The sequence below is a fragment of the Chinchilla lanigera genome, unplaced genomic scaffold (assembly GCF_000276665.1).
Source record: "Chinchilla lanigera isolate Chin_1 unplaced genomic scaffold, ChiLan1.0 scaffold00051, whole genome shotgun sequence".
Classification (NCBI taxonomy): Eukaryota; Metazoa; Chordata; class Mammalia; order Rodentia; family Chinchillidae; genus Chinchilla; species Chinchilla lanigera.
The window spans coordinates 9,479,777-9,492,547 of record NW_004955452.1 but is presented as its reverse complement, the minus strand read 5'-3'; the positions used below and the strand labels follow the sequence as shown (position 1 = coordinate 9,492,547).

General features: G+C 52.3%; 1 protein-coding gene and 1 long non-coding RNA gene across 17 annotated transcripts in view; one reads left to right on the top strand and one right to left on the bottom strand.

Moving 5' to 3' along the window:
- Pum1 (pumilio RNA-binding family member 1) overlaps positions 1 to 4,823 on the top strand; it is a 135,841-nt gene extending 131,018 nt beyond the window's left edge. For all 13 annotated transcript variants that reach the window (XM_013519591.1, XM_005395014.2, XM_005395013.2 and 10 more), the window contains 2 exons: positions 860 to 1,052; positions 2,984 to 4,823. In XM_013519591.1, coding sequence (XP_013375045.1) covers positions 860 to 1,052; positions 2,984 to 3,115 — 325 coding nt within the window. In that variant the 3' untranslated portion in view covers positions 3,116 to 4,823. The remainder of the gene's footprint in view (positions 1 to 859; positions 1,053 to 2,983) is intronic.
- A 1,840-nt stretch (positions 4,824 to 6,663) lies between these two features.
- Positions 6,664 to 11,137, bottom strand: LOC102006535. Of its 4 annotated transcripts, none has more exons than XR_001236070.1 (4): positions 10,865 to 11,137; positions 9,695 to 9,926; positions 7,540 to 8,390; positions 6,664 to 7,273 (listed from the first exon to the last, which is right to left on the bottom strand). It is a non-coding gene; the product is annotated as an uncharacterized LOC102006535 (long non-coding RNA). The 4 variants fall into 4 exon arrangements; XR_001236069.1 differs by lacking the exon at positions 9,695 to 9,926 and having other exon boundaries at positions 6,664 to 6,906; positions 7,204 to 7,273; XR_001236068.1 differs by lacking the exon at positions 9,695 to 9,926.
- Positions 11,138 to 12,771: the final 1,634 nt, after the last annotated feature.

Below are 12,771 nucleotides of genomic sequence, written 5' to 3'. Positions count from 1 at the left end.
TTTTTGAGATAGGGTCTGTGTAGCCCAGGCTGACCTTGAACTCACCCTGATACCGTTTCAACCTCCCGAATGCTAGTATTACAGGCATGTGCTACCATGCCCAGCTCTTGAGGGTTGTGTGATTCAGGGTAGCTCTTTTCCCCTGCATGAATTCTTTGCTTGTGAAGCCTTCAACCCTGCTCTGCATCCCACTCCAAATCCTTCTGAGCCAGATGTGGGGCTTGGCTGCAGCAGCACACATGCATACAGTGTGTATTGTTCTTCGGCATCGTGCAGCCTCATTTCCACAGAGGCACAGATGCAGGGTGGTGCTGTCTGATAGAACTAAACAGCAATGAGAAATCACTCTTGGGTGGTAAATAGCCATTATTTGTGGCAGCATATAATTTAATCAGTCTCTACAGTCCCCATGGATTACGGGAAAACGGTGTTTTAATGGAACCACACTCTTTTCCTTTCCTGAGATGATATATTTGTGAAATGTTCACCACTGCTGACAGACCTAAGGGTCCTGTTCTTACATTCCTGATAAGCAGCCTGTGATAGTTTACCAGAGGTGCTGTGGCCTGGGGCTATAGTTCCTTCACTAAGTCTGAGCACTTCTTCTAAGTACCACACTGCTGGTAGCAGGAGACAGGCATCAGTGAGACTTATTCTTGCCTTCTGTGAGCTCACAGAGGTGAGGAGAGGATGGATAGGTTGGGGTTAGACGTCACTGACTGTTGGACACTTCAGGTAGTGGAGGTGGACATTCTTTAAGAGCTGACAGTGGGTAGATTCATTCTCCACAAATGCTAGCTCTTTCTTGCTGCACAGGGGATCCTCTTCTAAGGCTTTCCCTGGATCTGTCTCATTACAGCAACGTTGTGGAAAAGTGTGTCACGCATGCCTCACGTACAGAGCGCGCTGTGCTCATTGACGAGGTATGCACCATGAACGACGGTCCCCACAGTGCCTTATACACCATGATGAAGGACCAGTATGCCAACTATGTGGTCCAGAAGATGATTGACGTGGCAGAGCCAGGCCAGCGGAAGATCGTCATGCATAAGGTGGGTGAGCAGAGTCTTAAGCAGAGAGAAGGGGTGCAAGGCTTTGGGTTCATTTCCAAAACACAAGGGAAGGTGGATACCTGTGCCTCTGTCTATCTATCTGTGTGTCCACCCTGCCTCCTTCTGTCCCTTCCTTCCACTCCCATTCCCATTCCTGGCTGTCACTGAACTGTACCCCATCCCAAGTCCTTTTCTTTTTATGCAATCATTACTCTCCTCATGTTTGCCACTCTGTGAGTGGCTTAAGCTCAGTTTTTGTGAGTTGTTTCCCTCCCTAGTCTTTAAGAGATCGGCTTACCAGCCCAGCAGGTGAGCCTGGTCCCATTGTTCCTTTCCCGCTCCAGTCTCTTGTTTACTCATTCTGACAACATATACTGAGCACGTACTTGCCCAGGGTTAGTGCATAGCCCGGCACAGGCCCGAATCTTGGCAGCACAGAGTCAACTGACACCCCGTCGCTGCCTGCTGCCTGCTGCCTGCAGTCCGGTGGGAAGGGCGGTGGAAGGCAGTGGTACCCACATGAGAGAGGCTCCTTGGCCTGCCCAGTGCTCCCGAGGGAAGGCTTTGCAAAGGACAGGGCTAAGGAGTCAGACAGAGGAAAGGGACGGAAATCTGAACTACTAGGTGCTGCAAGTGGAGAGCTGATGGAGAAATCCCCTGAAGAGGCGTTGGGCTTCAGGACTACTCACAGAGCGGGTCCACCCTTCACTACACGGACAGCCTTGAGCCTCGGGTGCTTCTGACCTCAGCCCTCAGTCTGGGGCTCTGAGCTCCCTCAGCCCTTCTCAGTGGAGGGGTCGCCATTGTCTGGCAGTGATGACCCACTTGCCCTCACTGAGAACACAGTTCGATAATGAGAATCTCCGTTATGGACTCAGGTTCTGAGCCAGGCGAGATGCGCACCACCTCCAGTTCAAATGCAACCCAGCCGTGCAAACCACCGGCCTCTGGTGTAGGCGCTGGCAGAGATGGCAGCTGGGGGAGTCCAGAGCCCTTCAGGCTGAGTTTCATAGTGTGTGTGTGAAGATGCTGGTGAAGGCAGAGGCAAAGTTGGAGATATGTAGAATTTAAAACTAAAAACATGTCCTGTCATTCATTCATTAAACACCAAGTGTGCACTCTACAGCAGGCCCTTTTCTCAGCGGGGTTATATTGGTGAATACCACATGGCACACAGATTGGTACCATAATTCCAGGGAACAGTGGAGTTGTAGGTGGGTCATGTAAGAATATATGGTTGGGGCAGGGTGTCTCTTGTAATGTGTGGGTACAGAAAAGGCTCCTCAGGGGAGGGGTCTTTAAATAACCTGTCCAGGAAGAGAGAGTTTGATATGCACAGACTTGGAGGCTGGAGAAAAGGCTGTTTTTGAAGAAGTTCAGCAAGTTCAATAGGGCAGAACTGTGACAACACTGCTTCCACATTCCAGATATTGTCCTGGTCAGTCTTCCTTCATTTTTTTTTTTCCCAGATAAAATGGGGGTAGTCACCGGCTTGTAATAATTATCATTTCTGTTGTGACTGTTAGCTTTCTGTGATCTCCTGTGAGATGGAGGGTGGGGTCAGGTGGTGAACCCACAGTTCATGGTTCCCAGAAAACCCCCATTACCTAGGAGAGCCCTGGATACAGTGCGTGAAGCCAGAGGCTCAGTGCACGTCCTTTTAGGGTGGCATATGCAGCTGACCAGTGAGGTATCTGTGTGCTGTCCTGAGAGTGGCCCATCACCAGCCTCTGAGCCCTTGCATCCTGTGTCAGTGCTCAGGGGAAGAGCTGTTTTCCTCCTCTGACAGGTCAGGAAAACTGCAGCTCAGGAGACTTGCTGAACCAGTGGAAGGTATCGCCGTGAGGGCACACATGTGCGTGCACACAGTTGATCTGCAGGTGTGTGCCAGAGCGGAGGCCAGCATAACCCAGTTTGTCTTTCCTTCCCAGATCCGGCCCCACATCGCTACTCTTCGCAAGTACACCTATGGCAAGCACATCCTGGCCAAGCTGGAGAAATACTACATGAAGAATGGAGTCGATTTGGGGCCTATCTGCGGCCCTCCTAATGGCATCATCTGAGCAGCGCACCCCATCCCCGTTCCCACTGACCTCACTGGCCCCTGGCAGGTCAACCAGCAACCTGAAACGTCCTAGTGTAGAACCTGAAATGGGCAATGGTTGCTCTGGGATTGCTCCCTCCTCCTAAAAGGAATCAAATCAACCAGTGGAAAAGCCTTTGTAAATTTAATTTTATTACACATAACATGTACTAATTATTTTTTTTAATTGACTAATTGCCCTGCTGTTTTACTGGTGTATAGGATACTTGTACATAGGTAACCAATGTACATGGGAGGCCACATATTTTGTTCAATGTTGTATCTATATTCCATGTATGGAAACTTTCAGGGTGGTTGGTTTAACAAAAAAGTTTTTTAAAAAAAAAAGAAAAAAAGGTTTTTAACTCATTTGCCTCATTGGCAAGTTTTGCAAATAGCCCTTCCCCCTTCCTCATTTTAGTAAAAAACAAAAACAAACAAACAAACAAAAAAAACCTGGGAAGTTTGAATTTTAGTTAAATGACCCCAAACTGGCATTTAACACTGTTTATAAAAGTATATATATATATATAGATATATATATAAAATGAAAAAGTTCCAGAGTTGCTAAAACTTCAGCTTATGACATTATGTTTCTGAAACTTTTGAAAACTCCTTTTGGAGACTCGAGTGTACTGAAGAAGATGGTGCGGTCCGTTTTTCGAGGAGGTGCGAGCACCCAGAGGTCTGGCAGGGCCGGGTGTGTGACTGTTTACTGCCTACTGGATTTTTTTTCTGTTAACATTGAAAGGCAAAATCTGATTATTTAGCATGAGAAAAAAAAATCCAACTCTGCTTTTGGTCTTGCTTCTATAAATATATAGTGTATACTTGGTGTAGACTTTGCATATATACAAATTTGTAGTATTTTCTTGTTTTGATGTCTAATCTGTATCTATAATGTACCCTAGTAGTCGAACATACTTTTGATTGTACAATTGTACATTTGTATACCTGTAATGTAAATGTGGAGAAGTTTGAATCAACATAAACACGTTTTTTGGTAAGAAAAGAGAATTAGCCAGCCCTGTGCATTCAGTGTATATTCTCACCTTTTATGGTCGTAGCCTATAGTGTTGTATATTGTAAATTGTAATTTCAACCAGAAGTAAATTTTTTTCTTTTGAAGGAATAAATGTTCTTTATACAGCCTAGTTAATGTTTAAAAAGAAAAGAATAGCTTGGTTTTATTTGTCAGCTAGTCAGAAAGTAGTGAGATCCTTTCTAAATGTTACCTGGATGATTCAGTTACACTAGTGTTTTTTTCTTTTAACCCTAAAAAGTAATGTTTTGCTTATTTTGTGACAGTCAAAAGGACGTGTAAAAGTTCAGCCCTGCCCCAGCTTTCCTCACAATCAGAGCCCCGCTCACCTTGTAAAGTGTGAATTGCCCTTTTTGTACAGAAGATGAACTGTATTTTGCATTTTGTCTACTTGTAAGTGAATGTAACATACTGTCAATTTTCCTTGTTTGAATATAGAATTGTAACACTACACGGTGTACATTTCCAGAGCCTTGTGTATATTTCCAATGAACTTTTTTGCAAGCACACTTGTAACCATATGTGTATAATTAACAAACCTGTGTATGCTTATGCCTGGGCAACTATTTTTTGTAACTCTTGTGTAGATTGTCTCTAAACAATGTGTGATCTTTATTTTGAAAAATACAGAACTTTGGAATCTGAATTTGTGCCTTTTTATCTGCTTGTTTTATGAGGGAGATCAGAGGGCAGAGTTGAGCAGGAGTGTCAAGCAGATGGCTCTTTTTTGTTTTGTTTTTTGACACAGGGTCTTGCTCTGTAGTTCAGGCTGGCCTTGAACTCACGGCGATCCTCCTGCCTCTCAGCCTCCCAAGTGCTGGGATTATGTGCATGTGCCACCATGCCCAGCTAAACTGATGGCTCTTAAGCCCAGTTGGACCCAAAGATGTTGGGTTCAGCCTGTCCCTGCTTTCACAATCAAGATCATTTACATGAAAACCTAGATTTCCAGCTTCTGTTGGAAACAGCACTCGAGTCTTTGGGCAGAGTCTGTCTTCAGGCCTGCGTCTTGTGTTCTGACCCACCCTTCAAGAATGCTCTTCTTCCTTTGCTCTTTTGTGCTGGCCTCTGGCGTGTGTGAGCAAGCCCTGTGGTTTAACTGGAACTGTCTGAGTTGCAGATGTCTCCAAAGACCAGGCAGTGGGCCAGGTGTCTGGACTGCTGCAGTGCCTGCCTGGGCCGCTGCCCTGCCCACTCCTTTCCTGTGTGTGAGCTGCTGCTGCCTGCATTGTGCAGCCATCCTGCCCTTCAGGCCGGCCTGTGATGTCCCGGGATCCTAGCTGACCCGTATTACCATGATGGGTGACCTCTCCCTGCTTGTAGTGCAGGAGGCTCCGGCTCACCAAGTGCCTGTCACTTTCATGCCACATCTTTCCTTCACCACCTTTGCTCCAGAAACAGCTTTGGCAAAAGCTGTCACTGAAAGTTGGGTTGGTGTTCATGGGCTGGACCAGCAGGGCCAGGTGGGAGGCCACCTGGAGGAGAGGTGGCTGGGGTGTACAGGTTTTCAGTTCAGGACCGGATTGTGCTCAGGCAGCTTGAGGAGAGCCTGCCCAGCGGGTTTGTTTTCTTACATCCGCCTGCTGTCAGGACCCGGAGAGAGTGAGGTGCAGGTGCGTGAGCCCTTCCGTGTGCGAGGTGGGCCAGTGCCTATGAGCTTTGGTGAAACAGCAATTGGTAAGCAGGTGTCCAGGGCCAGCACGTAGGAGGTGCTGGCCTGGTGGCTTCTCTCTTCCTGCCTGTTCATGCTGTGCTCTCAGGTTTTTCTTCCTTAGTCTCTATCAGTATTTGTTTTGTTTTAATTTAGTGGTAATAAAGCAGAGACCTAGGTTAGAAGTGTGATTACTGCCACCCTCTTTGAGGCTTCTGGGAGGCTTCTGAGGATTAAATTTGACTTAATCCCAACTGCTGTTTTTCACCTGGGTACTCCTGAAACTCAGTTACCTTAAAATGGGAAATACTGGGCCAGGGATAGAGCTCAGTGGCACAAGCACCTGCCTGGCAAGTGCAAGGTCCCGAGTTCAACTCCTAGTACCAAAAAAAAAAAAGGGAAATATTAATACCTATGTGCAAGACTGGTTGTGAGGGTTAAATTATGTAAGTTTGAATAGTGCCCAGCACACAACACCCCCATATGCCAAGTAACACCCCCTCCTTTTGCACTGGAGATTGAAACCCTGCCAAGACCTTCCATCAAGTTCCATCCTCATCCCCCCTGCTTTTTTTTTGAGACAAGGTCTTGCTAGGTAGTTCAAGCTGTCCTTCAGCTCAGTATATAACCCATGCTGGCCTTGAATTTGTGTCAATCCTCCTGCCTCAGCCTCTCAAGTGCTGGGATTACAGGCATATGCCACCATGCCCACCTCTTTTTAGTTTACCTCCTTTTAGAGATGGGGTGTAAGTTGTTCAGTTTGCCAGACAGGGCTTAAGTCCTCCTGCCTTAGCCTTCTGAGTAGCTGAGAGTAGAGGTGTACCACTTTTTTTGGCGGGGGGTGGGGAGCTTTATTTCAGTAAGTTTGCCAACCAGGGGAAACAAGATGCGGTCTTGGTACAAAATGAAAATGCTTTGCTTTTCCCTTCCTGTAACCTGTCCAACAGTTGTTCACAAGTTTTGGTGAAGAAAGCAATCCTTGGTTTTTATGGAAGCAAATCTGATGTCATTAACTGCAAGCCTATGCTGCCCAGACAGTTTCCAGGTGGGCTCCCAACTGTTCTTGTAGCAGCCCTTCCTGCAAGGAAGGTGATTCTCCCTGTTAGAGATCTGGAACCGAGATTTTGGGCTCTGGTGCAAGTCTGGGTCAGCTCTGGGCCTGTGGCTTCCCCCTCAGCTCTTCACATGAACCCCCTTCCTGCTTCAGGTCCAGGTTCCACTGAGCAGGCTGTGTTCTGGGCTCTGCATTAGGCTACCACTGCTTGCTGCTGCTACCTGGCCTGCTCCAAGGATGCTTGACTGGGTACCTAGACTCCTGGTCTCTTCCAGCATCCTGCTGGGGCATCCCTCATGCAGTTATCCCTCATGCAGTTACCTGGTCACAGTCTTCGCAGTTTGCAGAGCAATGTTCACCATGGTGATTCCTTTGGTCCTCATTGAAAGCCCTAGGAAATGAGGTAGATATTTCAACCCATTGTACAGATGAGAAGTTCGAGACCCAAGCTTCATGTGAGCCATAACCAAGTGAGGATTTTTTCTGAGGTCTCCTGAACCCCAGTCCAGTACTCTGTCCATGCCATCTTGCTCTTGGTACCTCCCATCAGCCCCAGCAATGGTTGCTTTATCTTTTGTGGGGGTTGCAGAAGGGTTAAGTAGGGCCCAGGCGAGTGAAGCATTTTCAGGGAGGAAAGCTGTGATTTCATGTACTTACGGGCTGTAGCCACACGAGGGTGCTGCCGCCTAGAGCAAATGTTGTGGAGGCCCCAGGACACAGTGGTCCAATGTCAGGGCTGGGGTGCTTGCCCCTGGCTTGAGGGGCTCAGGAGCAGTCAGGAGTCCCCCCCGCCACCCCGCCAGAGAGCAGGCCTCTGGCATGTGCCCTGAAACTGCTTTCCCTTTTCTTCACTCCTTCCTGCCCTGAAGTGTCCCCAGCATACAGGGCTGCTAGGCGCTTGTCCTGGCTAGGGGTAGGAGGATGTGGTCAGGCATAGGCCCAAGCTTCTTCATGGACTTGCTCTGTGACCTCTGGCAAACCTCTGACTTCTCTAGGGCTCAGTTCCCAACCGTGCCTTGGAGTAGTAACTTAAGCCAGGTCTGCTGCTCTTGCAGGGCTGGTACGGTGCAGCGCAGGAGACCAGCCTCAATCCTCTTTAAGTGTAGCCCAGGACCAGGTCCTCCTCCTGGGACCACATCCCTGGCTTAGGCACCAAGCTCTCAGCCCAAACCTCCAGGTCTTCCTGTGGCCAACAGCTTCAAATCCCAGCTCCACCTCACCCTCTGTGGCTGTTGTAAATCACATGTTTTCTTCCTCCTCTTTTTTTTCCCAGCTAAAATGCGGTAACAATACTTCTACAGCACAGGTCATGTTGAAGTCCTTGTTAGAGGCCTGGGCCCACAGCCACAAAGAGGGGTTGGGGTTCACATTACTAGTGTCGTCCTGCCTCTGACGTCCCTTGTTGTTTGTTCCAGGAGGACTAGTGTATTCTCCAAGCTGGGACGCCAAGTGCAGCTCCGCGGAGGAGGACGCTGTGTGCTGGTGTCCTCACCCTGTGGAGTCCCTGCCTACATGGAAACAATAAGATACCGTGGAAGTGTGGCATGCGGCTTCTCAGGCTAGGTCTTGTACCACTGCAACCTCTGCCTCCTCTAAGGGGAAGCCAGTCGCCATGTCTTGGAGACAGAGAAGCAGCCCAATGGCAAAGCAGGCATAGGGAGGCACCGAATCCTGCTGGCACTAAGGTTAACATACCGGTGACAACTGCCACCCTGGAAGCAGAGCCTTCAGATACCTAGAGCCTCGGAAAGGTCCTCACCCACAGGCTGCTCCCACCTTCCTGACCCACAGAATCTACCAGATGGCAAAAACATGCCATTGGTGAAGCTCTGGGTTTGGGTAACTTGTCATGCAGCAAGATACAACTAACACAGTGCGAGGCGGGTGTGGCAGGACTGTCCCTGCAGCCGGGGAGGCCCACAGTGCATGGTGTTCTGGTCTGGGGCCAGCCCTGCTCTCCGTCTGGGGCCTGGGTGAGCCTGACCTGCCCTAGCTGCCCTGGCCTGGACTCCAGGACACTCCCCAGCACCCCTCCCACAGCCCCAGCCCCAGGGGTGCCTCAGCCTCTGTCTCTGAGTCCCAGGCAAAGAATGACTTAAAAATAGTGGCCAGCCGGCGGTGGCTATGGGGCTTGCCCTGTGCCGGGCACTCTCCTGGGCCCCCTGGTTTGCCTCCCTCTAGCCAAGAGGTCCATCACTGACAAGCTTGCCAGGGAGGCCCTGCGAAGCTGCAGACCTAGGACTCCACTCCTGGCCTCCCCTCCGAGGTGCTGCCAAGTCCCCTGCCCTGCCCTCACCAGGGTGACGGAGTGCCCACTCAGACAGAGAGGTGGGACAAGGGGCAGAGCAGGGGCTGGTCCTTCTGGTATGTGGCTTCCTATTCACCGCCTGCCTCTGGCTCTTGCGCACCAGCTCCCAGCTCTGCAGGGCCGGATCCGCAGTAGGCCTAGAGCGCGGCTTGAGAGCTGAAAGGCTTGAGCACCAAGCTCCCAGAACCTTGAAAAGGCAGAAGAAACCCCCACCCAAGACGTGTTAAACAGCTCAGTGACAGCTGTGCTTGGAGGGAGTGACCGAGGGGCCGGAAGCCTCAGCCTGGGGGTGGCAGGGGGGCATCCTGCCCTTCAGCTTGGCAGCTGGGCTGCTTTAGCCCCAAGATGTGAGAAGGAAGACGTATTTTTAGGGAGTTTTTTTTCTTCTTCTTCCAGGAAAATGACTCCAAAATGCACAGTTTCTTCCCAGGATTGAGGGTGTGTTAGGGTTCTGCGGCTGGGGCAGCACCCGATTCCTCCTCCCACTCCTGTCCCTGCCCATACCGGCTGCTCCTGGCCCAGGTTCTCACAGCTTCCCTGGTCCTGTGACCTTGGACCAGTTAGCGAGAGTCTAGACTGGAGGAGTCCGACCCCGAGAATGTCTGCAAAGCACAGGGCAGCCGCCGGGATAGACGGGTGGGAGAAAGTGAAGTCCCCTGGTTCTAGCCCTGGTTCTGCTGCAGGCAGACTGTGTGGCCTCGGGCCAGCCTTCGCCTTTTTGGGCCTTGCTCCTCATCTGTGGGACAGGAAGGTGAAGCGAGTGGGTGGGGAGCAAGACAAGGCTGTGCCCCAGGAGGTTGCAGAGAAGCAGCTCCCAGAATGGGCTCAGCCTCGCCTGTCCCCACACACCATGTCAGGACGGGCCTCAGGCTGGGTGGGGGCCACTTCAGAGCCAGAGCACCTGCTTCCCCAAGGCCTGCCTGTCACAGGCCGGTGGAGATGTCCCCACCACAAGGAGGCCTTCCCAGATTCTTCTCCCTGCCTACGCCTCCTCCCGCCGTGCCGGCCTTAGACTTCCGCTCGGGGGCAGCAGCACTGTAAAGGAGGGTGGCTGAGGCAGCAGGGGCCTCACCTCATCCTGGAGGTTGCATCTGTGGTTCCCTCATGGTGTCAGCTTCAGGCTCCACACAGCCAGGTCCCACCCAGCTCTCTGGCCATCCAACCTGAAGTTCCAGAGCACCCCTTCTCCTCAAGCGGACCCTTTCTTGGGACTCTGGCCAGACCTGGCCTGGAGATGGGAGCGTCTACAGCCACAGCCCCTGTCCCCTGGCCACATCGGCCCCTCCTACGGGGACAGCCAGGCCTTGCCCAGTGGCTCAGAGTCCATCAGCTCAAATCCCCCTCGCTTTTGCCTCTCTTACCCCCACTGCCCCTGAGGCCTTGAGTCATGTTTGGGGTCCACAGCATGTCACTAGGAGAGGCCCAAGTTCCAATCCTGGCCCCATGCCTTGTGGCCGCGTGCCCTGGGGGTGCCACCAGCCCCTTGCCTTGCCCTGCCTAGCACCGAGGTCCAGCACAGCTCTGTGAGACTCTCACACTGACCGGCTGCCTTGGCTGGGCCGAGAGCTCCCCCACCCGTGCAGAGGAGCGCGCACCTTCCTGCTCCTCCCCAGACCCCTGCGCAGCTCTGCAGATCCTCCCAGCAACTGCTGCCTGGGCTACATGTCCACTCACGCGGGCACCGGGTGGCCTTGGAGTCTCCCCACATTCCCCCAACTGGATTTCTGGATCCTTCAGAGCTGGAGCCCTCCTGCCAGGACCCCGTTTCGATTCCTGAGTTTTGGGTGTCTCTGCCCTCTCAGGGCTGCTCCCTCCTGACTGCTCCCAGAAGTGAGCCTAGACTCCGGCTCCCATCCTGACTCCAGGTGACAGAGGAAGAAAGCTGTGGTGGGAGGATGTGGGGTTGGGGGTTGGGCGAGGGGAAGCAGGGACCTGCGGTTGCCTTGGGCTGAGAAGGGGCTTGCGTTTGGGGGCTCTGTTAGCATCACAAAGCCCTCCTGTGCCTTGGGGAAGCCAGAGTTCTGTCATGCTGCCTGGCCCATGTCTTGGCTGGTGTGTGGTCAGGGCAAGTTACTGGACTTCACTGGGCCTTAGACTCCCCGACTGTGAAACGGGGACAAGGCAGCGAGAGGCGCACACAGCGCTGCCTGCGCACCAGGCTCTCCTGGAAGCACTGGCTCATCGGTCTTCACCGAAGCAATGCTGGGGCCAGCTGTTTGTTGCTCCCCCGAGTCCCAGGCCCGCGGTAGAAGCAACTGTTGCCCCTGGTACAGAGGGAATGCTGGGCTCTGAAGAACCGGTCGGTTTAGCCAACTGTCTGGGGACAGATGGAGTCAGGTGACAGGTGCTGAGCACCCACTCTTCTGTGCTGGCAGGGGCGAAACCCTGAATGCGGTGTCACAGGCCTCCCTGAGGTGCCCAGAGGCTTCAGTGAGCCCTCTGTTGTCTTGTTAAAGCCAGGAGGCCTGGCCAAGGGCAGAGGACGAAGGTCATTCTAGGGTGGGCGCAGGAAGCCACAGCTGCTAGGTGTGAGATGGTGGTTATGTGGGTGCCAGACTGCATCTCAGGATGTCCTCAGGTTGGTGTGTGGGTCCCACAGTGACTCTTTAAGTCAGTCATCAAACACTTCCCAGAATACCTCTAGTCCTTGCATTATGGTGTAACCTTTAAAAGAGATAATATGAAAGTAGAAGGAAGACTATTAAGAAGAGGGAGGTTGTGGGAGGGAAATGAGGATAGTGGGGGTGAAAATGATCCAAGCATGTTATTTGCATGTGCGGATACGGCTCAACAAAACACACTAGTTTATAGAAAGAATACACCCTTGGGAGGGGTACCAGGGTCAAGATCTTGGTTCTCGCTTCTTACCTGTGGAGATGTGGATTCCTCTCCTAACTTTTGAGCGCTTCAGGTTTTGTCCACTGGGGATCCCGATGTGGACCCTGAGGATACGGAGGGCAAGCCAGACTGAAGACATGATGGGGGCGTGGGGGCACCCCAAAGGCGTCCAGACGGCCGTCTGCAGGAGAAGGTGCGTCCTGAGTCCTGAGGGCGGAGAGCGCTGGGAGGGCTGTGCGGAGGGAGGGCAGCGTCAAACGTGCGCGTGGCCGCGGCAGGGCGAGGGAGCCTGGAGCAGGCTGCCGCGGGCTCCACTGCAGGAAGGCACAGAGGGTGACCGCGCAGGCGCACCGAGTGCTTGAGCATAGGGAGCGGACGCATCCTCGAAGCCCAGGGAGACCCGGAGCAGGTGAGGCGCGGGATGAGACCCTCCAGGTCCAGACCTGGCGGTTCTGCCTGCAACCAGTGTCTCTGACTAGCAGCAGGTGGCGCTCCTGGCCTGGCCAAAGATTCTCCACCCCCTGCTCAGCCCCCTGGGCGTCGGGGAAGTAGGCCTGTTGCTTCCCAAGTCTGCGAGCAGCCAGCGACTTTTGAAGAAGGGCCATGCTCACTACCTGCCTTGCGCATGGAGGCCATCCTTATGGTGTCCCTGCTAGATAGCTCTCTGAGCTTTGCTCACCTTCCAGGACAGGGTGCTCACTACCTATTACAATACCCCTGCAGGCTGTGGCTGACTTCTGCTG